Raw genomic sequence first — 27,814 nt, 5'->3', positions numbered from 1 at the left:
AACTATTAGGGGTTCTAAGATTCTGCTAATTATGCTGAGGTCCAGGCTGGGATGGGGAGGTGTCAGGATCCCGGGCAGTGATGGGTCACAATCCCTGAGCAGAGTCCGCCTGTGCAAACCCTCACCCAGGGACGGCTACACTCCCACTGGCTAGAGTCGCCAGGCCTGAGGAGCCATGTGCTGGCCGAGGACATGGGGCCAGATCTTCCTGCCGGTTTTACTTTCCCTCTTTCTAGTCCAACTGCTTATCAGCTTCTCAGATAATGGTTTTTCCCAAATGTACAGAAAAAGAAAGGAGGAGAAACAGAAACGAAAGTCTTCGATTGAAGAAGGTGAGTGCACCGGACCTGAGGCAGTCTTTCCGGGACTGAGCTGTCCTAGCTCACTAAAATGTCCATCTCAGGAAAACTTCCACGTGGGGGCTGGGGTTGTGGCTCAGTGGTGGAATGATTGCCTAGCGCGTGTGAGGCACTGGTTCGATCCTCAGCACCACATAGAAGTAAATAAGTAAAATAAAGGTTTTGTGCCCATCTACAACTTAAAAAAAAATAATCTTTTTAAAAATTTCCATTTGATATTTGGGCAAAGTCACTTTTAAAGGCTAGACATTTTTGGGAGAAAACCCTATTAAATTGTACTCGATTTGCTTTGTGGATTAAAACAGGTTTAAATTTGGGAAAAGGATGTTTTTCTCCTTCTTTTGGCATGACCTACATATATCACATAAACTTTATGCTCTGAATAAGCTGCTGAAATTTATTCTAAAAAGACCACACTCAATGACCATAATGGCTCCTTTTCCTTAATGTTCTAAGTTCTTAGCTAATAAATTGCTTAATTTGTTGTCTTTTCCCCCCTCTTAAGAACTAATTATTTCGCTTTGAAAGCTTTCCTTTGTTTTCCTTCCCAACTGAAGAAATTTTGAAATGTTAAAAGTCATGCTGAGTTGAATTCATGGACCTCAAAATAAGGTTTATAATATCTTAAATTGGAATTGTATAGATAGAATAGAGAGAGAGAATTACTCAGAAAATCTTGGCCCTATAAAGCCAAGATTGCCATTTTTAGGAAGACAGAATAATTACTGCTGTCTCATTTCCAGAGTATAAAAGAATGCTAGCTATGTGTAAGCAAATCAGTCTTCCTTATTAAAACCCAACCCACAGCTCTCAGCTTTGTACTGAAATAAGAATCTCCTTTGAGGGGGAGGGAGAGGGGATGGGCAAAGACTGAATCAAAGAAACTATCTTGCTTCCTGTGTCTCATTTTCTCCATAGATTTTTTTATGCTCTTGATCACTTCTAAACACAATCCTAAACTGTGTTCCAGTGTCACTCTGGCCCCTTCTTATAAACATCACCTAGGAGCCTAAACCAAAGGGTAGAAACAAATCTTTTCCTTGGTTGCCTAGCAAAAGGAGTCATACATACAGTGGAATTTTTCAAAAGACTTTATTAAAATGCTGAAGAAGAAGAACAACAACAAAAAAGTAAACAGACAAAACGAATTTAAAAATCACAGATAACAGTCTGGTCTCCAGAGATGAAAGTTTCTGATTCTAGCTAGCTCAGCTGTAGGGCTGACCAACCCTGGTCCATGCTTCTGAGGAAACAGCTTGAGTCAGCAAGTCAGGAGCTCCCAGAGAGTTTGCCTCCTAGCCTCAGGCAGGTTCCCCATTGTGCTTGCACTTAACTTTCCCATTTAACAAGGATCTGGATTCTTAGACATCATACTTTTCATTTCCAACACCTAGAAACCCTCACTGAAATCCTCACCTACACTGCTACTTGTGCTCTGAGTGACAGGTAACAGACAAGACTGTGTAGCATTTCCCATCAAGCCTTGAGTTTAGGTAAATATTTACTAAAAAGTGGCTTAGTTTAGTGACTGAAGTTGAATTTTCAGGTTTAAGTATTTCTGCCCCTAGCAGAAATAGAATTTGGGCCTTATGCAGAAATATGATAAAAAAACAATTCTGGTATTGAAAGGCCTGGATCAAATTCCACCTCTTCCATGATGCCTTCCTTGATCTACCCAATCTGAGTGAATAGTTGATTCTATATTTAGCTGTGCCTCTTTGACAATTCCTATTTCATTCTGAAAGGCAGACCAATGGCAGAGATGAAAGGACAGAGGCTCTTAATGCCTGGACTCACGGCCCAGCTTCGTCATTTGCTAGGCCCATATATACCATGGCAGTTTTGTTATCAGTAAAATGAGAATAGTGTCATCCTCAAGTTGTCACTGTGAGGCTCAAATGAGTTCATACATATTATGCATTCACAAAACTGGTGCATGTAAGTGCGTGTCTAGTTTTGGGGGGAAAAAGATGAGGGCAATAAGAATCCCTGAAAAACAAAAAGCAATTGAGACCAGACCGATGGAAAAAAAAAATCACAAATAGGAGAGGATTAAAGTCCTTACAAGGCCAGCAGCTGTAAATACAAAGAACCTTAGGGAATATGTAGAGCAACTTGTCAAGTAATCTTGGAGCACTACTGCTGATTGCCCCTCCACTTTCAATTGTCTTAAGCAGCAGACAGTAGAAACAGCAGAGGCAACTACCCATTATTAGCAATGAATGTAAATTCTTGGCCTAGAAAGCAAGCAAAAGATATATATGATCTGCCTGGTACAGTGGTACACACTTGTAATCCTTGGTTCCTAGGAGGCCGAGGCAGGAGAGTTGCAAGTTAGAGGACAGCCTCAGCAATTTAGCAAGACCCTGTCTCAAAATAAAAATGTGGGGATGTAGTTCAGTGGCAGAGCACCCTAGGTTCAACCCCCCAGTATCTCTCTCTCTCTCTCTCTCACACACACACACACACACACACACATACACATGCACATGCACACACTCATACACAAAAGATACGCTGACAACACATTGAGCCTGATACCATGTTCCAACCCTCTCCCTTTATTATTACTATTATTACTATTTATTATTACTAATTATTACTATTAATGCTATTTCTGTAATTTATTATTACTATTTATTATTACTGATTATTACTATTAATGCTATTTCTGCCTCCATAATGCATTAATAGCATTAATAGTAATAATTAGTAATAATAAATAGTAATAATAAATTACACCTAGACCAAAAAAAATTCACACAATCTAGAATCACAAAATCCAATGGATAAAGAACCAACTTATTAAGAAACATTTAATAGATTAAAAAAATTGAAACTATAAATTCTGAATATATTCTCACAGAGGATGGAAAGGAAAATATCCCAAAGGAGATGCCTAAGGTAGCAAACAGACCTATATGCTAAAATAGACAGCGAGACTCCATGGATCAGAGAAAGACAGTTTATTACTCATAGCACAGCAAAAAGCAGGAGTGTCAGCATGGTAGCACCAGGTTTTGTTTTGTTTTGTGCTCCCAAATCCTATGGAGCAATACAATGGACCCATATGATAGCTATGATTATAGCCAGTTGTGTTGCAGCTAAGGAACTCAAGGGTAAGAGTTTGTGACTTTTTATAATAAGTTATAAAAAAAATTGAGTTTCCTGAAGAGTGAGTAGTTGTGACTATAATCCAATTGTGGTTACCCTGAGATATTCAATTAATTATACAGCTAGAAGTAGAATAGTATCAGGGTCAAAGGTGATTAAACCAAGAAATTTGACACATTCAGCAAGAAAATGCAGGGGTACCCAGGGCCTAGGATGGTGGCCTCTCTCAAAACATTAATATTCTCATGGAGATATGCACGAAACAAGAACAAATTATTATGGAAAAGACTAAGTATCCTGAAAATTAAAAATATAAACAAGATGAACATAGTGAAAGAATAAATTAGCAAACTTAATGATAGAACCATGGAATTCTCATAGAATACAGTACAAAGGTCAAGAAATGTAGAACATGTAGAAAAAATAAAAGAGTTCATGCCAGTGTTAGTGTAATAGGAATGTTAGGAGGAGGGGGCAGAGAAATAAAAGAGAAGAAATAATGAAAAAGAATTTACCAAAGACATCTTTACATTTTTTTAAAATGTTTGGTTTGAAGCTAGAATATATAAACCATCGTAAGCAAGTGATTCTTAACTTTAGAAATTATATAAAATTAAAACATCTAGACACCTAAAGAGTCAAAAAGTTTAACACTCCCAGACTCTGTATAAAAAGTATAGTGAAGGCTATAAGTCAGCAAAATGAAAAATGAATCTAAGGGGAATATGTGAAATTTGAGAAATTGTAATAAGCAAAGAAACTAATAAATGTAAAATAACTGAGTCAATAGCAACTTAAATATATCATAGTTCATATAACAACCCCCAAATTAAAGCTATTCAATAGTAATAAAAATTCCATGTGATTTCTCCTCGGAAATCACATGGGGAGGAATTGGAGGAGAGTGAAATCATATTAGGATTTTTCTACAAGGAGAGAATGTATGTCTTAATTAGATAACAATAGAAAGGTACATATAAAATATCTTTTTATATATTTTTAATTCTAATTTGCTATATATGACAGCAGAATGCATTACAATTCATATTACACATATAGAGCACAATTTTTCATATCTCTGGTTGTACACAAAGTATATTCACACCATTCGTGTCTTCATACATGTATTTAGGGTAATGATGTTCATCTCATTCCACCATCTTTTCTAACTCCATGCCTCCTCCCTTCCCCTCCCACCACCTTGCCCAACCCCACTATGAATCAGCTTCCTTATATCAGAGAAAACATTTGACATTTGGTTTTTGAGGATTGGCTAGCTTCACTTAGCTATATTCTTCAACTCCGTCCATTTGCCTGTAAATGCCATGATTTTATTCTTTTATTGCTGAGTAATATTCCATTGTGTATCTATGCCACATTTTCTTTATCCATACATCTACTGAAAGGCATCTAGATTGGTTACACAGTTAAGCTATTGTGAATTGTGCTGCTATAAACATTGATGTGGCTGTGTCCTTGTAGTAAGCTATTTTTAAGTCCCTTGGGTATAGACTGAGGAGTGGGATAGCTCAGTCACAGCTCAATAATAGAAATAGGAGGCGTGACTTTTAAAGTGATAAAGGAAGTGAACAAATAATAGGTTAATGATATAAGAAACCTTGTAAATGTTTCTGAAGAAGGCAGCATATGTAGCAATATCAATATTTGATGAAGAAGAATTCAAGTTGCAAAATTACTAAGTAGGAAAATAAGTGATATTTCATATTGACATATAATAAAATACATCAAGATGACCTATTATGAACTGTTATTCACCTAACAACATAGTTTTGAATACACACATCAAATGATGACAGAAATTAAAAGAATATTTGATAAATTCAAAACCACATGAATTCACTTGCCCATGTCCAAAATCAGTATATCAAGTAAATACAGTATGAGGCTATAGAGAATTTTAATATGTAAAACCTTCTTATTCATTTTTTCTCTTAGCTGTTCTCGAAAAATTCCAGATAACTTTATTTTTTAAACTATTAATTTATTAATTAATTACAATAGCAATAAAAAAGGAAGTTTTGATCTGATATATAGCATAATATATGTTGATGCTGGGCATCTCTAGGCATTTGAAATTGTGATCCTTCATGGGAGAAGAAAAGAGGACCAAGAATGGAACTTTATGGAGTAGCAACCATTTTGGATATTGGCTGTGTCAAGGAAACTCAAAAAGAATAACCAGAGATGTTTCAAGAGTACTAGGAGATGGGGCTGGGTTGTGGTTCAGCGGTAGAGCGCTTGCCTCCCACATGCAAGGCCCTGGATTCGATCCTCAGCACCACATAATAAATAAGTAAATAGATAGATAAATAAAGTTATTTTAAAAAAGAGTACTAGGAGAAAACAATGCTGCAGGCATCATGAAAAATATAGTCATGAAGAAGGAAGTAATCAGATAGAAACTAACCATACAAGCATTAGGTCTTCAGGGTGAAGAATCTGGGACCTGAAAATTCCTTAGAAATAGCTAATAACTGCTACTTTGGTGAATTCATTTATGAATTCCAAAAGTTTTCTGGTAGAATTTTTTGGATTTTCTAAATATAGAATTATGTTGTTGGCAAATAGGGATAGTTTGAGTTCTTTTCCTATTCATATACCTTTAATTTCTTTCTTCTAATTGCTCTGGCTAGAGTTTCAGGGATAATGTTGAATAAAAGTGGTGAAAGAGCCGGGAGCACTGACACACACCTGTAATCCCAGCAGCTTGGGAGGCTGAGACAGGAAGATCGCAAGTTCAAAGCCAGCCTCAGCAAAAAAACATGGTGCTAGGCAAATCAGTGAGATTCTGTCTCTAAATAAAATACAAAAATGAGCTTGGGATGTGGCTCAGTGGTCAGGTGTCCCTGAGTTCAATCCCTAGTACCCCCTTACCCCCACCAAAAAAAAAAAAAAAAAAAGTGAAAGAAGGCATCCTTGTCTTTTTCCAGTTTTTAGAGGAAATGCTTTCAGTTTTTCTCCATTTAGAATGATGTTGGCCTTGGGTTTAGCATATATAGTTTTTACATAAATTAAATGCATTCCTATGCATCAGTGATGAAGCTACTGAAAGAGAAATTAGGGAAACTACCCCATTCACAGTAGTCTCAAAAAAAAAAAAAACTGGGAATCAATCTAACAAAAGAGGTGAAAGACCTCTACAATGAAAACTACAAAACTGAAGCAGCAGGCATCACATACTCAAAAGAAATTGAAGACCTTAAAAGATGGAAAGATCTCCCATGTTCTTGGATAGACAGAATTAACATTCTCAAAATGGCCATACTACCAAAAGCACTATACAGATTTAATGCAATTCTTAATAAAATTCCAACAACATTCTTCATAGAAATAGAAATAGAAAAAGCAATCATGAAATTCATTTGGAAAAATAAGAGACCAAGAATAGTCAAAGCAATCCTTAGCGAGAAAACTGAAGCAGCAGGCATCACAATACCAGACCTTAAATTATACTACAGAGCTATAGTAACAAAAACATCTCTGTATTGGCACCAAAATAGATATGTAGACTGGTGGTACAGAATAGAAGATACAGAGACAAATCCACATAAATGCAGTTATCTCATACTCGACAAAGGCACCAAAAACATACATTGGAGAAAAGATAGCCACTTCAGCAAATGGTGCTGGGAAAACTGGAAATCTGTATGTAGCAAAATGAAATTAAACCCCTGTCTTTCAAACTGCACAAAACTCAACTCAATGTGGGTCAAGTACTTAGGCCTTAGAACTGAGACCCTGAGCCTGATAGAAGAAAACGTAAGCCAAATCTCCATCATGTTGGTTTAGGAACTGATTTCCTCAACAAGACTCCTAAAGCGCAAGAAGTAAAATCAAGAATCAAATAAATGGGATGGATTCAAACTATAAAGGTTTTTTCTCAGCAAAGGAAACAATCAAGAACAGGAAGAGACAGCCTACGGAATGGGAGAAAGTCTTTGCCACTTGCATCTCAGATAGAGATTAATCTTCAGGATATATAAAGAACTCAAAAAACTTAACACCAAAAAACCAAATAACCCAATCAATAAATGGGCTAAGGATCTGAACAGACACTTCACAGAAGAAGAAGACTGGTCAAGAAACATATGAGAAATGTTCAACATCTCTAGCAATTAGAGAAATGCAAATCAAAACTACACTGAGATTTCATCTCACTCCAGTCAGAATGGCTATTATCAAGAATATAAGCAACAGTAAAGGTTGGCGAGGATGTAGGGAAGAAGTGCACTCATACATTGCTGGTAGGATTATAAATTGGTGTAACCACTATGAAAAGCAGTATGGAGATTCCTCAGAAAACTTGGAATGGAACCACCATTTGACCCAGTTATCCCACTCCTCAATTTATACTCAAAGGACTTAAGATCAGCATACTACAGTGGCATGGCCATGTCAATGTTTATAGCAGCTTAATTCACAATAGCTAAGCTATGGGACCAACTTAGGTGCCCTTCAATAGATGAATGGATAAAGAAATACACAATGGAAAATACTCAGCCATGAGGATGAATGAAATTATGGCATTTGCTGGTAAATGGTTGAAAACTGGAGACTATCATACTAAGTGAAATAAGCCAATCCCCAAAAACTGAAGGCTGAATATTTTGTCTGATATGCAGATGCTAATTCACAATCAGTGAAGTATTTTGGATTAGACAGAGGAGAATGAAGGGAAGGGAGGGAGAATGGAATAGGAAAGATAGTAGAATAAATCAGACATTACTATCCTATGTGCATATATGATTACATGACCAATGTAATTCTACATCATGTACAACCAGATGAATGAGAAGTTATACTCCATATATATAGATGTCAAAATACATTCTACTATTATGTATAACTAATTAGAAGAAATAAAAAATTATATAAGGCTGGGCATGATTGTGCATGCCTATAATCCCAGTAGCTTGGAAGGCTGAGGCATTAGGATCATGAGTTCAAAGCCAGCTTCATAAATCGAGGTGTTAAGCAACTCAGTGAGACCCTACTTCTAAAGAAAATACAAAATAGGACTGGGGATGTGGCTCAGTGGTTGAGTTCCCCTGTATTAAATCCCCAGTACATATATATATATATATGATTGCATACATATATACATTATTAATGTGTATATATACATTACATACATATTTATGATTTCATATATATATATATATATATATATATATATATATATATATATATATCACTATAAAGGGAAGAAAGAAAGAAATAGCTAATACTTCTTTCTTCTGGAACACAACAAAAGAAAGATCCTACTGATTTTTGTAGCACATAGGTGAGTTGTCCCCTGATTGGTTTTTCCAGTGAGAGCAAGAATGACTATTAGAGAAAGAGATTGCTGCTTATTTACCAAAATGCTCAATTTAAACCTCTTTTATAGACTGACATGAGCGGGGGACTTCACCTCTGCAGTTTATTTTGTTGTTTTGTCCAAAACCCAAGTTCACAATCTAATTGTGTGAAAAATATCAGATAAATACAAATTAAGAGGTGTGCTACCAAATATCTGATAAGTCCGTTCTCAAGACTGTTCAGGTATGGAAAAGCAAGCATGACTGAGAAATTGTTGCAGACCAGGATAGATGATGATTGAATTCATTGTGATATCCTGGGTGGGATTTTGGATTCTGAAAAGGACATTAGTGTAAAAAACTGGTGAAATATTAATAACACCTGGAGTTTAGTTTAAAATAGTACATTAATATTAGTTTCTTAGTTTTGACAAATGTATCATAGTAGTGTAAGACGCTAGAAATGGGGAAACTGGGTGAGAGGTATAGAGGAACTGCCTGCACAATATATGTGGCATCCATAACTCTTAAATTATTCCAAAATAAAAGTTCTAGTTAACAACAAAAGCCATGGGAAGCAAGTGGAGTTTGGAGGATAGTGGCTAAGTTTGTGCCCTTCCTTTTCCTGCTCCTATCTTCTGGATGAGGCCAGCCATCCAGGGCATGGCAGAAGGTAGAATCTTTCTCTTTTACCTTGCCTTTTCTTTCACTCAGCTTTCTCATAGGGACTTCAAAGATACTTTTGGGTTAATGGAAGAAACACTCAATAGGACTTAATTTGAAAACTGAATTGTAAAATTCTTCCCCAGTCAACTCAGATCTTCATTCAATCAGACAGTTTGAAATTAAATGGAAGTGTCTGATCTTTCTTGCAGATCATATGAATGCTATCCCCCAAATAATAGGCAGAGTGACTTTATTGTTATTATATCACAAAACAACTAGGGCATTAATTCTAGACCCTTTCTTTAAGAAAATGTTAGAATAATATAATGCACTATCAAAATGCTTTTTTTCCCCCAGTCTCAAAGTTTTCATTCTAGAACTTTCAAATAAGTTATATTGTCTATTTTTTTCCATAAGAATAAAAATCTTTATTTGGGGTAACTTTTTAAAACTTTGGGCCAAAGAGTATGGAGAATTATACTTTTTCAATAGTTAAGAGACTAATTAGCTAACCAGGAATGTGTTGGCAAAATTATGCTGAATAACAAAAGAGTTACTTAAAAGAGGTTTCTGAAGTATGATGTTGTAAATATACAATGATGTTCCAATTTGTTTTTTCATATTTTTTTGGGGAAGTTGTTTTTTAGAACTTGGCTAATGGATGTGGGATGATGCCATTTCTTGTTTTTTCGAGTAGCAGGAGGAAATTACAGGATTTAAACAGTGCTGGTGGGAAAAGTATCTGGCTATGTGAAAATAACGAAGTAAAATGTTTTCATATGGATGAATATGGCTTGAAAGAGGAATGACTAAATGAAATGCACTTTTTTATAAAGTTGAGCAATAAATAGGCTTTTGATTTACATTTTTGTACTTAATTTTTTTTTCTTGTAGCATGTACTCAAAAGAATAGTTGTCAGTTGTGCACAGAAGATAAGAAAGTAAGTTAACTTTCTTATGAGGCAATTGTCTTGGGAATGTTATAAATTCACACATTTATAATTGTCATCAAAAAGCTATGCTAAATGTTGTTTTATACACTTTTTTATAAAGGAATAACTAATAACAGTTACTAAAATCTATTTCTCCATTTCAAATCATGCTTTGAGAGTCTAGAAATAAATAATGGAAATAATTTAGATGGAATATGTACTTTCTTCTAGAATATTATATTTTAGAAAGAAAACAATTCTTGGCTTGAAAAAGAAAATCACACTGAAATTTTGGAAGAAGTTTTGGAAGAAAAGAAAATATGTCTTTTGAGATTCAGTGAATATTTCCTTGCCAATTCTAATCCCTAAATAATAGAGTGTGACACACAGTTCCTAAGTGTAGCTAAGGTCCTCTTCTCTGATGATTAAATGTCTGACATCTTTATTCTTCACTTCAGATTTGGAAGAAATTAGAAATACCAGAGGCAATGGGGGAAATGGTATTACTTGTGCCACAGAGAGCTTTGCAGCAACCCTTACAAAACCATTCTAGTCTAATCTATATTGGAGAATTGACTATTAACACCAAAGACAGAAGAAAAAACTCTAATTAGCAAAGAGGACATTCTAGTAATTGGTATCTGTCATGGTGATCTGCACATACCACGATGTGCCTCTTATCTTCCTCCAGGTCACTCTTCTGCTTTAATGAGGACTAGAGCTTCTTCTGGTTCATGGAATTCTTGGTCCAGTTTATTCTCGGCCTTGGAAACTTTCTGAAGCCAGAAAAAGCTAGAAACACTCTATCTCAGTGTCTTCACCTTCTCAACACCATGCATAGGATATCACTATAGGATATCACTTCCACCACATACTCTGAACCCTGCACAATTTACACTGAACATCACTTTCCCATTTCCCAACATGGTACCTACTCTTTGGACTTAACAAGAAAGAGTACTTTTCAGTCCTTTCACCCTCTCCTTTTTCCTTCAAGGTTATTGACTCTTTCTTAATGGACTTCCTTCCTTCCTTCCTTGTGAATTTTCATGGCTGTTCACCTGGATGAATATTCTCCTGCTTTTTCATTGCTAAATATTTTACACTGGAAATATTCATGTATAAAAATAGAGAAAACAGAGCTAGGCACTATGGTGTGTGACTATAGTCCCAACTACTTGGGAGGCTGTAGCAGGAGGATCACTTGAGCCCAGGAGTTCAAGGCCAGCCTAGTAACATAGCAAGACCCCGTCTCAAAAACAACAATAACCTGGCATGATGGTGCACTCCTATAATCCCAGCGGCTTGGGAGGCTGAGGCAAGAGGATCATGAGTTCAAAGCCAGCCTCAGCAAGTTAGCAAGGCCCTAAACAACTTAGTGAGACCCTGTCCCTAAATAAATTATTTAAAAAGGACTGAAGATGGGTTCAGTGGTTAAGTGCTCCTGGGTCCCTGGGTTCAATCCCCAGTGCCAAAACAAAAACCTAACAAAAAGTGTATATATATATATATATATATATATATATATATATATATATATATACACATACATATATATATGTATACACACACACACACGTGTGTGTGTGTGTATGAGAGAGAGAGAATAGTATAATAAAATTTTATACATCCTATACCTCCAAGAATTATCTCAGTCAACCTTGTTTCATCTATGCCCTCCCTCTCACAATTGATTATTTTGAACTAAATAATGATGTAGATACCATATAATTTATTTGTAAATATATAGGTATGTATGTCTAATACATAAGGTCTTTACTTTAAAATATTACAAGTCCATGATCACACCTAGAAATTAACAGTGACTTCTTAATATCATCAAGTTCCCAGGAAATAACCAATTAGCCTTGTTTCATGTTTTTGTTTAGTTCAGATATATATGCTGAAACTGACTGCTATATAACTTAAGTTTCTTTTAAACTATTTATTCTTTTCCCTCTTTTTTTTTTTCTTTATTACAACTTAATTGTAATAAAGAAGAAGCTGAATTGTTTGTCCCATTGGGTTTCCTACAGTCTGGGTTTTGCTGATCACATCCAGGTTCCTCTTTTTCCTGATTTTTTTTCTTGGTACTAAGGATTAAATCCAGGGCCTTGCATATGCTAGGCAAACTGTCTACCACTAAACTATGCCCCTGGCTCTTTTTAGTTTTATTTTGAGACAGGATCTCCTTAAGTTGCGCAGGCTGGCCTTGAACTTGTGATCTTCCTACCTCAGCCTCCTGAATAGCTGGGATTACAGGTGTTCTCAGCTGTTCTGTTCTTATAAACTGGTAAATAGATATAGAGGATTAATAAAGTTCAGTTTAATTTTTTGGCAGGAATATTTCACATTGAAAACTTTTATTGAATGGTGAATGAGGACTGTTGTTCAGCATTTGATGATGCAAGCAGCCAAAAATGATTCTTGCCTGGATCCATTTTATTCTTGGGGGTTGCAGCAACAAATACTACTTTAATAGCCTTGCCCTCTTATTTTTAACTATGCTGGATCTATATTTCCCAGCTCTGATGGGTCCTTCAGTCTATGTATTCATTTACTGTGCATTTTTTTTAGCTGATTGCTGCTCAAGCATATATCATGAGAATCTGCATTAGTACCATTACAAATTCACAATTTCTGGGTTCACCTGAGCCCAAATGCTACTCAGTACTTGCCTTTGGTTGGCAGCGTTTCCTAAAATTCCCCATAGCAGTAATTTCAAAACTTTGTGACCATCTTTAAAGGTCCAATCTTATCCCATACCCCATTAATCTACATAAAAATAGAGACTTTAGGTATAAACTTCACTCCCCAAATCAATACATTTACTGTCATTTTTTTACCCACCCTTACCATTCCTCTTAGAAGATTACTCCTTCTGTTCCCCTACACCTCTCTTTTGAACTTACATACATTTTTAAATTGTAACTTGTATCATATAAATTGTTTTTGTTCTCACTTTCCCTCTGTTCTCAGTTCCCTGGACTGTCTATGTTTTAGTCATCTTTGCATCTGTAACACTTCACATATTTCCTAGCACCTGCAAGCATTCAGTAACTACTGAATTAACTCAAGCCATTAGAAGAAGTTAAATTACATTTAGTACACTTTATCCTAAAACTTTTCTAAACATAAGTGTCTATATGGCAATTCTGGGGATATATGTATTTGAATGTAGTTTTTAAAATATTACCAGTACCTCATAGAAATTAACTGAAGGATAATTCCCATAGTCAACATAGAATTAGGGTATCATCTTTTGAAAAAGATTCCCTGTCCTCCCCCAATTTGGAAGGACACAGGCTTTCACTGACAGCTCCTGCCACCTCCCAGAGAGAGTGCCAGGATTTATAGATGGTAATTCATGAAGCAACCAAGAATACTTGAGTTCTTCTTGGACTAAAAAAAGGATGAACAGATGTTGTGATATGTCTGGGACTGTCCTACTTTATGTCCTTTGCTTCATTGACCCAGAGAAATTATTTATACCCACTGCTAGTTTCCCAAAGTATTCTACTTAGAATGATAAATTATATGCTTATCTTTCTTAGCTGTAAGAGAATATTAACTGGATCCAATCTAAAACTTTTCCTTGAAATTAAAAAGTGTAGGCAGACCTTCTTAAGAGTTAGAATATATTCTTACCAAAACCAAATCCACAAAAAAGCAACTCATTCATAACCCTACCTCACAACACATTAGTCATAAATACACCATGTGAAAAGAAAATTTTTGTTGATATATTCTCCTCCATTATTAATAAAATTTCTAAAGCCATACTGACTAAAACAGGCTAAACACTGCTTTACTTGGATCCTCATTGCTATTTAGAGTTGTTATGCATCACTGTGAAATCCTTTAAATAGTTATTAATTGTGATGTTACAATGGTGAGACTGTCATAAATAATTTTTATTTTTTGCTAATGAGAGTTATATGACTGAGTTTTGCAACAGACTTTAAAAATAAGAGTAGATCCTAGGCTTTCTTCATAATCAAATCTTTCTACTTATTGCATCCTGATATGGATTATTAGGACAGAAAGGTGTGAAGTTACAACAAACCTAATGGACTTGTGAATCTCCCACAGTCTACCTTATCTATTTAATAGTTCAAATAAAATGACCATGTTTGTAAAATATAAATGCCACAACTCCTACCCAACAACGATACCCATTTTGTTATCTATTTTTCTTTAAAAGTATGTGTACATAGGCACAGATGCTTGTGATAGTTAGTACATGGGGTAGGGGAAGGTGAATAGGGCTATGGATCCAAATCTGGATATGCCAGTGTGTATGTGGGTATCACCTGTCAAAAGTCCCTAGGTGGATGGGGTGGGAACCAGTCTCAAGGATTATTTTCCATGGCACTATTCCCAACACCTTTCCTTAATCTTGGTACAACACTTCTTCCGAAGTTTGATTTTCCTTGAGAATGTTAAGGCCATTTGTCAGGCTCAGGTTCTATTATTATTATTATTATTATTATTATTATTATTATTATTTTCACCAACTCAATGTCTTTTCTCTTACTCTTTCCCTTTAAGAAACCTATTTTAATTCCCAAGGCTAACCTCTTAGTCTTTGCCTCATGCAAGCATTCCACTCAGAAACATGCACATTCACAAACTCAAAGCCTTTCTCATTTTCTTGTTGCCTCTCTGACAAATCCAGTCTAAATCCAGTCTCTGCAATGTCTTTCTTTCTGAGTTCTGACAAAATGTGGTGGTGGTGGGGGGGACACACACACATTAAAAAAACCCACTTTTTTTTTAATAGCTATAGTATTTATTCTACCACTGCTTGTCATGCAGTGTGACTGAATATTTAACAAACTGTTTTAAAGGTTACCAAAAAACTCTCTAAAACCCTAATCTTTCTAGTTAGGCACTCATCATTCTGGAAACTTGCTCCTTCCCTGGTGATCTTCACTTTATACAACTACCCTTGCCAACCCTTCTTATTTATATTTCTACCTGAGAGCACATCCTAGTACTGTGTCCTCATCCCTGTGCTATCCCAACTGGTCATGGCTTCCATGATTATGTAAGTATCAAGAAACCCCAAATTCATGTTCTTAGATCTAACAGCTCCTGGTAGTCATGATTACATTGCTTGATCAACAATTATTCTTGGATAATTTCTTTTATCACCTCAAGCTCAAGGTATCTAAAGCTAGATTTATGATTTTGTCTCCCACAAATATGCTCATTTCCCATATTTATTACTGGTACCATTCTCCATACCCATATAATAATTTTAGAAATCTCTAGCTCCTTTGTCTTCTTTAAAGAATCTATGGTCCATTCTTTTCTTTCAGCTGATTGCTGGACTTCCCACACCCCTATCCCACTACTGCTTATCCCTCCAGGCCCTTTTGGTTTATTGTTGTCATTTAACACTCTTTCATGTTCACCTTTAGCTGCAAATAATTCAGTTATTAAGATGAAATGCTCCTTATTCTAACATTCAGGACCCATCACAATCCAAGAGAAGATGATCCTTCCAAATTATTCTGTACAACTCCACCATAGCAGACTTTCCCTCTTGCCATGTGGCAAGATTTTCATGCTGTCATATCTTCTGTATTCAAGTCCCTCCTTTTCTGTACACATTTGACCCACCCCACTCCTCAAAACTTAGGCCAACCTCTCCTTATTCTTTGAAAGAAACCTGTGTAGTCACTCCAGCGAAAAGTGAGCTCTCCTCTTAATTCCTATTACATTTTGTACATGTTCCAACACTTTGAGAGAATATTCTTCCACTTAGAATTGTATGTAATTTTGTAAAGTGTACATATTTTACCCACCCATTAAATTGACCCTCCAGAAAACAAAAACAGTGCTTTGTACACCTGTAATCTCTTCTGCATCTAACATTTACCAATATATATCCTGTAAATGCTCTTTTTTTGTGTTCAGTGTCCACTGTTTTCAAATCCCCCTTTACATAATAATACTCATTTTCTATTTCTTTGCCAATATAATATTAAGCCATTTTATACAATGTTAACAAACTACTAAACATAATTGTGTACCTTCCCCTTTTGCAATTTTTTAATTTCAGTGATATTTCTTCATAAAATAGAAATTTCAATGTCCATATAAGCTTACTAAAACAGGCTTATACCCTAAATTGGGTACTCTAATTTTCCTAAAGGGCAATTATAATAATTACCCTAAAGCCTTTCAGCTGGCTTCTCAGTTGTTACACTAATAAGAGATGGGAGGTTGGTAAGAACTCATATGGGTCTTCTTCCTTACCTACAAGAAAAAGATCCTTGTAATTTGTCCTAAATTATACATTACCAGTCTCAGGATGTTGAATATGTTATAATTTTCCTCTGGACAATGAGTATGAAGTTGTCATTTTTGAGGACATTTTAGACTTAGTCAAGATAGTTAAGGTATCACATTTTTGTTGTGGTAAGTGGGAGAAGCCAATGCAAACTAATTTAATCAAAAGGGGAATTCACTGGCCCAAAAAATTGGGTAGCCTTATTTCATGTTCAGTTGAATCTCAAAGGATATTATTTGCATTTCTCTTTCCTTTCCTCTCTCCTGTGTGTTGACCTCATTTTCTCCCACAGTAAATGGACATTCTCCATACAGCTGTAGAAGAGGCTGGCTGCCAGCAAATATCTCCCAATGTCTGTATATAACTCTGAAGAAGAATATAATTGGCCATATTTGGACCTATGTTCAGTCCAGCACTAGCTACTGGGCCAAAGTCTATGCTACTCTTGAGTGCCCTGGTCAAATGACCACTCTAATAGTAGGAAATGGGTAAGGCAAAGATGACTGACAGCTAGCTGCAGGATCATACAGAATTAGGGAAAGAGTTTCACAAAGGATAAGGGTATGATTATCAGAAAAAGGAGAATAGGAATGCAAAACAGAGAATATTTAAAAAGAAAAGGAATAAAACTACTTCAATCTATGGTATTTCACCCTTTTCCCGGTCAGAGTATGAGTATTTTATTTTCTTCATTTCCATATTTTGAAAAGTGCTCCTAGAAAATTAATGCCACTAAGTCTCAACTAAAATTGGACTGACCTCAAGTCACTGTCAAGGTCTAAGTCTGGAATCTCAGAGAGATGTGTTACTCTTGAATTATGCTTGAATATGGCTCCTTAGGCTTTGTTCCTTTGAGTCAGAATCAGTTAAATCAACTCCCAAAGACCCAATATTCAATAGAAAAGAGAAAGCAGGATAACAACAGTAAAACCTCTCATTTAGAAGACACCATAGTAGTCAGTGGTCCTATATCATATTGAGTCTATAATATACTCTGTTGAGTTTCCCTGGCTGAGAAGTGAGTTGGTTGGTCACCAGTCAGTCTGCCCCACGCTTGGTCTATTGAAACAGCTCCCTTTTCCTTTTCCAGTGTTCTCAGGGACCCAGTAGAGAGAAGTATAGGAAAGAAAGCCTTCTCTGAGCACTGTGCCGCTATCAGAGCTTCCCTGCTGTAGACTAGGTTACTGGAGCCTGGGAATCAGCTCAGCAATTGAGTTACCACATATTCCTCTCTGCTGGGTTCAAGTTTATTCTGGAAATTTATCTTCCTTAAAACTCTGCTAGATGGAATGGGCTTGATTTTTCAAAACTCTGAGAACTAACAACCAAGACTAGAAGTCTCTCTATAAGATAGTCCTTGAGGGCTGGGGTTGTGGCTCAGTGGTAGAGCACTCGCCTTTCATATGCGAGACCCTGGGTTCGATCCTCAGCACCGCATAAAAATATATGAATAAAATAAAGATATTGTGTCCAACTACAACTAAAAAATAAAAAAATGGATAGTCCTTGAATCTAGGTCTTATCTTTGCAGTTTCAGTCTTTAAGCAATGGTCTAAGAATACAGGACCCATTCAGCCTTAGTGGCTTCCATCCAAGATTTGCTTAAATGACTTGACCTTTGATCTTGACCAACATGAAAAAAAAAAAAAAAAAAACTTTAGCCATCTCTTGTTCTCAAGCAGTATGTCTGGGGTAGTTCTTTACATTGGGTGAATCATTACCTTTCCTGGTTTTAGGATGTATAGCAAGAGGTGATTGGAAGGGACTTGGAACCACTCTTACAGAATTGGTTACCAGCACAGAGCCAGGCTGCTTAGCTTCCAATACAAACTCTCCTATTTACTAGCCCTGTGACCATATTGTATAAGTCATGTAGTTGCTGTGTGCCTTATTGTCCTCATTTATAAAGTGGACATAATGGTATCTAGCACACAAAGTTTTCAAAAGGAGTGAGAATGCATGAAAGACAGAACAATACCTGTCACATGGTAGTTCCTATGTGACAGCCATTTTTACCACTCTGTCCTTTTTTTCTTTTTTTTTTTTTTAACTGTTTCTTATAATAGTTTCTAATAATAGTTTTCACCATTGTGCCTTTTTTTCATTTACTTCAGCAAGGGACTTCAGCTTTCTTATTTACACATGATTACTTGACCACCAATGAGCAGAAGGCAGAGGGAGGTGAGATAAGCCTAACTGATAACACCACCAGGGCCATGGTAACAGAGAAAGATTCCCCAGAGGAAAGAGTGGTTTCTGCAGACAAGGGGAATAGGAGAGTATTGGAGACATTTTTAAAAACTATCTAATGCAGCCCTTATTACTGCTTTGTGACATAGTATCTTGGGTTTAAATGCAGAGTCTGAGAAAGGGATCCAGATCCATGCAATTTTTCAGTGGCTGTTCATTAGCAAAATCCCATGAAGATATGAAGGATTCAGGAAAACAAGGGATGAGAGCCAAGAAAAGATAGGGTCTCAGCTAAAGCCCACATTTGCCCTGAATCATGGACAGCTTTTGAGGAAAAAGAAAAAAAAAATCAGGGGCTGGGGCTATAGCTCAGTGGTAGAGCACCTGCCCCTCAGGTGTGAGGCACTGGGTTCAATCCTCAACACCACATAAAAATAAATAAATAAATAAGGATATTGTGTCCATTTACAACTTTAAAAAAAAATCACATAGCAGAATTGTCCCTGACTTAGGCAAGGATGCTTATGGTTTTGAACCCCATACCAGTCAGTTACTGGTCCAGGGTGAGGATAATCTCAAGAGCAAGGTGATCCTCATCTACCAAGGGGAGTCAATCAAGAGCAGGGAAATTTGTGAGTCAATCACAGACAAAATTTATTGCAGCTGAGGTTTGAGTGCTTGGGCCTGGTAAAGAAGACATGGGAAGGCCACCAATAACATGTACTACAAATAATAAATCATGACGATGATGATGGCTGTTATTTATTGAATACTTACTGTGATTGGATTATAATATGTGGACACTGCTTTGATTATTATTATTTTCTTTCTAAATACAGTGTATTTGGTGCAATGAAGAAAAGGTTTGCAAAAAATTTTGTTTTCCATTTGCTGGGTGTCCATTCAATTCTATATTTTGGTCAAACTGTAAAGGTGAGTTTTCCTTATTTAAATTTATATGTACTTTATTCCACCAACTTGCAAGTAGTAGTGATTTGCTAATTTGAAGCATTTAAAACTATCCTATTTACTTTATTAAAACAGCAAATCCAGGGATGTACATCAGTACTCCCTAGACCCCATACATGCTTATTGGTTGTTTCCAGCCATTGTAGATTCAGATTATGAGCCACCATTCCAACTGGTGGATGTCTTGCCATCTGACTTGTTAAATACTTTAAATTTTATTTTTAAAAATTTCTGAGGTATGATATTTATAATCTAGTTAAGGGAGGTTTGTATTCTTATGTTGTTTTTGTATTCCAAGAGTTTCTTATAAGCGAGTTCTGGAACTAGGATATCATTGAGCCCAATAGCACTATTATAACATATTTTCTCAGTTAATGTAGTCTATATTGAGAAATGCCCTTCAAAACCAGGACTCCCTAAGACTTCACAAATGTCAATCATCAAAACATCTTTAAGTCATATTTGTACTGTCAAACTTTTGAGATGTTATATAGAATATATCAAGGTAGGAAAATATACCTGTATCTTTAAGCTTTCCAAAAATTTGAAACAAAAGACTTTCCATCTGAAACCCCAACTATATGAGAGAACCCATCCAGAACAACCAGCTATCTATTTTTTCTTAGTTGAAGTGAAAAGATACAATTTTGCCCTCAAGTCTCCAGTTGCTTCAGGTACTATCAGGTATATTTAAAGCACAGGTGTTTGCAGTTTATAAAGAAGCATTTAGTATGTATTTAGTATGAATAGAAACTCAAGTCTCCAATTTCATATTTTTTCCCTCCTAGTTTCATTTTACAATATTCCAGTACAATAAGCTGCATAGTAGAGGGGAATAAAAAGTTTGTGAGAATTAGAAATCTTCTTTCTCAGCAAGCCTGGGCTGACTTTTTGATAATGAATCAAACAAAAAAACACATCATGATGTCTATGTGCATCCTTATAATCTGAAAGATCTGCTATTTTATCTATTGAGAAAATACCAAAAATGTAATTCAAGAAAAAATAATGGAGAAAAATAAATGAGAGCCTTAATCATTTACCAAAATAGAGAAGATTTAAAGGTTACCTCCTTTTAGCACCCAGATTATTTTTAGATGTTGGTGATTATTGTATTAAATGCAGTTTCATTGGAATTTGTGATACATGTTATTTTATCATTATTTCCAATAATGATTTGTAATATGTATCTGATAATCACATTACAAATGATAATAGGATAAAGATGTAAGAAATATTTTCTATCATTAAAACATATTTCTTTTCATATGTTTCAGTTGACATGTTTGGAATCATGATGCTGATACTCACAGGAATATTATTGATAGCTTTTCTGTGGTATTGCTGTGCCTATTACCATTTCATGCATGAGTATGTTTATTTTATCCTTGTATTATGTTGTTTTAGTATTCTAAGAGTTTCTTATAAGTAAGTCCTGGAATGAGGATATTATTGAGTCCAATAACACTATTATAATATAATAGTTATAATGAAATTATAGCATAACACTTTGGAATACTATCAGTGAAAAGAATGCTAAGCTCATTATTAGGAAATGTTTTATGTTTTTATGTCATAAAATAATATATCCACACGGTAAGGATAAGTTAAAAAGTACAGAAATTATAGCTTGAAAAGAAAAAATAATTAATTTTCCTATTTCCAACACCTTCTTGCCAGATATTATCCTCTTAGTTACAAATGTCAATCATCAAAACATCTTTAAATCATATTTGTACTGTCAAACTTTTGAAATGTTACATAGAACGTACTTTGTACTTCTTTTGCTGGTTACTTCCTCTTATTTGAATTAGATAGTTATATCTTCTTTTCATGACTTCTTTTTTTAAAAATATTTTATTTTTTTTTAAATAGTTGGACACAATACCTTTTATTTCATTTATTTATTTTTATATGGTGCTGAGGATAGAACCCAGGGCCTCATAGGTGCTAGGCAGTGCTCTACCGCTGAAGCCACAACCCCAGCCCTTTTTTTTTTTAGTACCAGGAATTGAACCCAGGGGCACTCAACCACTGAACCAGATCACCACCCTTTTTAAAATTTCATTTAGAGACAGGGTCTCACGAAGTTAGTCAGGGCTTGCTAAATACCTGAGGATGGCTTTGAACTCGCGATCCTTCTGCCTCAGCCTCCTGAGCTGCTGGTATTACAGGTTTTTCATGACTTACTGACTTTACATGCTATTCATTGATTCCCCGTCATGAAAGTTGAAGATTTTATCTTTCACTATCAATGAATTTTTTATTATTTTGTTGTTAGTAGATAATATCATCTTTTTATTTGGGGATTTAAAATTATTATTTGTCATTCTTTGTGCTTATTAGACCTTAAGATTACTAATATTTCTTCTGCTGGCTATCTTGTGGACTTTGAATAATCCATTTAACCTCTATTTTTATATCTCAGTACTTCTCCCATTATTTTTAAAATAAGACAATTTGATTCCCTGTATTTTCTTACATTCATCCTTTCCTTCTATCTCTTAAATCCTGTAAACTTTCTCATTAATTTAACCCTGCCAAATGTGTAATATTTATGTTGTGTCCTGGGATATAATTATCTTGAAGTGCTTACTCTATGGTTTGAGCATAAATTTTTTAAATTATTTAAGAGACTAAAACATATTATAATGGTTTAAATATTGTTCACTAAGGAACCAAAGTGGAAGTAGGAAACACAATGCTATACTACTAGTTTGCATTGTTTCAAGGTGTCAAGACCAAGTGGATTCTCTTTTCTTATTCTCCATTTCTCAAGATCATGCTGCATTTCAGCTTGCTTCATGCGTACACTGTGACTTTTCAATACAATTTCTGAATTTTCTACAGTTTATAACTATTTTAATTATTTCTTGTTAAAAATCCATATATGTTTATTCCTACCGCTTTGACCATTTGTCTTATACTTAATAAAATGTTTTCATTTTCTTCCAATGGACATTCTTCTGAAAGTCCTCTGACATCAGGTTCTAATGTACAAAAATTAGTAGAATTCTCTTGATTATTCTACTGAATTAGGAGAACTTTTAGGTTCTCTTATCATCCTCATTTTAGTATTTTTTTTCTTTTCCTATGGTACCTTATCATGTGATTTTGTTTCAAAGTGAGTTTGCCAAAGGTTTGGAGAATATTTCTGTAGTGCATATCTGCCTATAAATTTGGGTTTTTTTCCCTCCTAATGCTCAATATGGTTTTATTTTCTTTATTCAGATCATATATCTTTTATAAGAAGGACCCATAGATAAGATAGATAGAACCAAAGATAAAATAGGTGTCCACTAACAGGCTTAGGAAAAAATATAAGGACTGCCTAAATATTCTGCTTGTTTAAGACCTCCATTTTTTTCTATGAATTTGTATTTCTCTAGCTTCAAGATTTTCTGTTCTTTCTTTGTGAACATATAAGGACAAGATAGGATAAGATAGAAGATATTCCTTATTCTACACCCCACCCCTGCCTCCTTATTCTTTACCTCTAAAAAAATAACAAAGAAAGGTAGGGAAAGAAAGAGCTCTTGAACACATTACATATGTGGCAAGAGGCTGCTTTTTATTTACTTTTATTTTTTATATTTTCCTTCCAAGATCCTGACTTCTTGTGTAATCATTTTCTTTGTATTTATGTATAAAGTGGCAAATTTTACCCCTAAGAGTAGGGTGTTGAGCAAAGAGCCATCAGCAAAGCTTGGGGAGAGGTTGTTTGTTTTGTGGTACTAGGGATTGAACCCAGGGGCGCTCTAGCACTGAGCTATGTTCCCTGTCCTTTTGTTGTTATATAAATTAGCCCATTTATTATAGGCTAGGGATGTCTCAAATGGTAGAACTTCTACTGGTTTTTTCCAATTCTTTCAGCCTTCTGATTGCAGACTTGACTGTGAGAGTGGAAGTGGTGTTGTAGGTCCAGGCATCACCAGCCACTGTTTTCAATGCAGGATCAGCACTGCCAGATCCCCCCAGTTGGTCTCTTTCATCTTGGTTTTGACACAGAAGGAGCAAGTGTACTTGGCATGTTGGCTGATTTCAAATTTCTTAACCATTTTCTGGAGGGAGGCACTGTAGAGGGTCCCATATTTACTAATAATTCCGACCTTCTTGGTGTGTTTAGCCTTGTCGCTGCGACTTAGGCTGGGAGAGCCCCAGTCCTTTTTTTTTTTTTTTTTATTTTGAGACGTATTTTCCCTAAATCGCTGACACTAGCCTTGAACTTGCGATCCTCCCACCTCAGCGTCTGAGCAGCTAAAATTACAGGGAAGATTCTTTAATCTACAATTCAGAAGAAAAAAACATGAATCCTCTCTGCAAATACGGTTCAACAATTGCACTTAGTTTTTGTTTAACTTAGTTATTCTCATACCATCTCTTCTGTTTGATTTTGTACTATAGATATTCTAGGCCTTGTTAATTAGGTGGAAACTGTATTCTGCTAGAAGAATTTATACTATTAAGGATTTATTGTACAACCAGAGAAGTGGAAAATCATGTTCCATTTGTGTACTTTGAATTGAAGTGCCTTCAGCTGTCATTATAACTAATTAGAACAAAAAAAATTTTTTTTTAAAGACTTATTGTACTTTAAAATCCAATGATCTTGGTTGGCTTCTGGAAGCATCAGTCTGCTGGACATGCAACTCAGTGGTAGAGTATTGCCTACCACATGCAAGGTGCTGAGGTCTATCCTTAGCGGTGCAAAAAAAAAAAAAATTAATTCCTTGTAGAAACATCAGTCTTTCTTTTAAATAATACCCTTAAATGACCAATGAAGCATCAAAATATTGATTGCTGATTTGATATAATATTCTTGTTTTCAGCCATATAATTATAAACACTAAAGCACTTTTAAAAGTTCTAAATGTTAGGGGAATATAAATATTTGCCCACATACTTGGTGCCTCCTTGATTCTCATCTATTCCTTCTGAAAACCTTTGTTAAATACTCATTATGCACTAGGTAATATCTTTGTCATTAAGGATGTAATGATGAAAAAGAAAGATCAAGGTCTGGGGTTGTGGCTCAGAGGTAGAGCCCTCACCTACCATGCGTGAGGCACTGGGTTCAATCCTTAGCACCACATAAAAATAAAGATTTTGTGTCCACCTATAACTAAAAAGATAAATATTTTTTTTTAAAAAAGATCAAACCCTTGCCTTCACAGAGTTTACATTCTAGTAAGGGGATACAGAAAATAAAATAAGCAATTGTTAAATTTATTACTAATTATTGATATTTTAAATGACATTCCATTTATTTTAATTGATTTTTTATAATCAAATGCTTTAATTCTTCTGTGGATAGATTAAAAAGAGAATTCTATATAATAAAGCAAGGAAAACAAAATATTATATAAATGTGCTCTATCTAATAAAATAATTTTAACCCTAACTATTCTGAAAATAAGCCTAATTCTACATTCACCACTATTTTGAACAGATATAGAACCAACATTTATTCAAGAGGAGTAACGGTTCCTGTAAACACCTGGAATGTTGGTGGCAAGTACTTCCATTTATTTTATGGGATGTCCTGGGCCTTTCCAGTAACTGACAGTTGAAAATCCCTTCCTTACTTATTCCACCATCAAAATTAAAGTATGAATGGGAAACGTAACAGCAGATTTCATTGTTCTCCTTTCTGAGACATACTCTTATAACTTCAATAGCTACACTAGAGTTGGTAAAAAAAAACCCACAATTTTGATGGAGAAGTGTTAAAATTTTTGGACTCAGTTGGGGATGTAATTGCTTCCTTTGTTCCTCAATTCATACTCAACCCAGAAAACTTAACAAAAACGAACTTTGCCTTAAGGAATCTTTGCACACTTTCCCTAAATTAATTCACTTCATCTTACCTATTACCTTAGGTGACCCAGTGTCCTCTCTTCGACTCAATTCTTTAATCTTTCCCTTAGTTATAAGGCTCTCCCTTACTCAGGACTCAACTCTTAGCTTCCTTTGGCTCATCACCCAGTTCCTGGGCAGGCCTATTGCCACTTTGCTGCTCAGGCTTAGATCCCAGAGCCCCAGTTGGAGTCAGAACTGTGCCCCTACCCCACACCACCTGTTCACTTGATTAAATGGACCTCAAAAATTTTTAGATAATATGATTGAGGAAAGGGTGCTATAAGGTCCTTTATAATTACCACTAAAAATAACTTTAGGGGGTTGGAGGTTACATCTAGATTATTATGGTGTTCTGGACCACAGAGGCAAATGCTAAAAGCCTGGAACCACATTTTAGGTTCCAAAATTTGAGTGAAGAGCAGAGCTAACCTTAAAGGGCAAGGATGAAATATTGAGCACATACACACTCCATTGCCAACTCCTAGATCTTGTTATGTAGAAATTGTGTTGGTGATATTGGAATGAGATGTTTCAGAAAGCTATTTCAGAAGAGGAACTAAAGTGCAGGCAATTGCTACTTTTTCCCAGAGTTGAAATCAAACCAGAAGACTACAGAGAATTTACTTTATTTCAGGGTTTTTCCCCCTCCACTTTAAATTCCATGAGAATTTGTAGGAGAAATGGTTGGAAAAGAGCACAGGGTTGTATTCTTCTTTATTTTAGGTAGAAACAGCTTACATATAGAGAACCATTAGTTATATTAGATCCATTATAAGGAATAAATGGTAATCGAATTCACAAGGCAAGATTATTTTCCATTCTGCATTAAAAGGTTAATAAGGGAAATAAAAATCTTGCAAAAGGAATTAGGAAAAAGATGAAAAAGCATGAGACAACAGTGTCATAGAGATCAAGAAAAGATGGTCTGAATGTGGAGGGAGACTCAGCATCTTTTGGAGTTACAAATTGGGAGCCTATTTGCATATGATAGTCTTAAAAGTGCAAGCCAGAACCAGGAGACTTCTGACTTGTGGAGAAGCAAAGTATGGAACCTATAAGATGTTATATAGTGTGTGTGTTATTAATCTGTGATGCTCCTCATTTACAAAATTTACAAAAGGAACAATTTTCCAGGAGAGGTAGTAATAGCATTGCTCTTCATCCTCATTTCTTTCCTAGAAAATAAATTCAGAAGATGATTTGCTAAAAGTAGAGATTCACTGATTATGCACAAATTTTTTTCTCACTGGAGACAACAAGTTTTGGGTTTACTTCAAATATTTGACCTTTTTTTCTTTGTCAAATTCACACCCAAGGTAATACTTCCTTAAGGCATTTGATCCCTAAATATTAAAATAACAATAAAATCTCAGAGTAGAAAAACTTTGATTGTCTATCAATATTTTGTGGTTAACATTTTCAAATTAGGTAAGTTTTTGTTGACTTTTGCTAGAAAGAATTGGAAAAGGTCAACTTATTTTCTCTTTTCATAGGATATGAGGAATAGATAACAGATCTTCCAGAGAAAGAAGAAGTGTCTTCAATGGTAAAGTTCCCAAAGAGGATATCACATGAATTTCCTACATGTAATCCGCCCCCCCATCTATTAAACAACTTTGCGGGAATGGAATTTGCATTATTAAGAAATAAAATGGGAAATCAAATCTGTAAAATGTAGACAAATTTTCAATACCTGAACATTTAATAAAAGACGGCAGAAAATGAAGATACAATAGTGCCTAAATAAAGCTGTTTTAGAAATCTGAGTGTGGTTAGTGTAGCTAAATGTTGATTTAGGTTGTCTTTCCAATACCAGCACTTCTTTTGATTTTGCACTAGTTCATTTGTTTCTACTGGAATCTTTACTATTTCTGTTTTCTACTAACTTTGCCCTTAATTTGTTATTTTCCAAGTTCCTTGATATTTAACATTAGGCTTTTTTTTTTTTTTTTGGAGAGTCTTTTTCTTTAAATATTTATTTTTTAGGTGTAGATGGACACAACACAATGCCTTTATTTTTATGTGATGCCGAGTATGGAACCCAGGTCCCGCCAGTGCTTGGCAAGCACTCTACCGCTAAGCCGCAATCCCAGTCTTTTTCAA

General features: G+C 35.3%; 2 protein-coding genes and 1 pseudogene across 2 annotated transcripts in view; 2 read left to right on the top strand and 1 right to left on the bottom strand.

Annotated features, from left to right (window-relative positions):
- The window catches only part of Cdk14 (cyclin dependent kinase 14), a 767,749-nt gene that overhangs the window by 44,970 nt on the left and 694,965 nt on the right, over positions 1–27,814 (top strand). The gene's annotated exons all lie outside the window — the stretch shown is intronic.
- Pttg1ip2 (PTTG1IP family member 2) lies at positions 176–27,443 on the top strand. The gene is made up of 6 exons (XM_071611713.1): positions 176–332; positions 10,355–10,401; positions 19,723–19,816; positions 21,130–21,223; positions 25,302–25,363; positions 27,205–27,443. Exons 1-6 carry the CDS (start codon positions 176–178, stop codon positions 27,216–27,218), a joined length of 468 nt encoding a protein of 155 aa, XP_071467814.1. The 3' UTR covers positions 27,219–27,443.
- Positions 23,684–24,497, bottom strand: LOC114108491 (large ribosomal subunit protein eL43-like; annotated as a pseudogene).

This window comes from Marmota flaviventris, chromosome 1 (assembly GCF_047511675.1).
Source record: "Marmota flaviventris isolate mMarFla1 chromosome 1, mMarFla1.hap1, whole genome shotgun sequence".
NCBI classification, from domain to species: domain Eukaryota; kingdom Metazoa; phylum Chordata; class Mammalia; order Rodentia; family Sciuridae; genus Marmota; species Marmota flaviventris.
This window is presented reverse-complemented; position numbering and strand designations above follow the sequence as displayed.

What these genes read in the sequence shown, in the direction of transcription:
- Pttg1ip2 (XM_071611713.1), top strand. Translation starts at nt 176, where the DNA reads ATGTGCTGGCCGAGGACATGGGGCCAGATCTTCCTGCCGGTTTTACTT. An exon ending in AAAGTCTTCGATTGAAGAAG is followed by an intron (nt 333 to 10,354) that starts GTGAGTGCACCG and finishes TTTTTCTTGTAG; the next exon opens with CATGTACTCAAAAGAATAGT. An exon ending in ATTTTGGTCAAACTGTAAAG is followed by an intron (nt 19,817 to 21,129) that starts GTGAGTTTTCCT and finishes CATATGTTTCAG; the next exon opens with TTGACATGTTTGGAATCATG.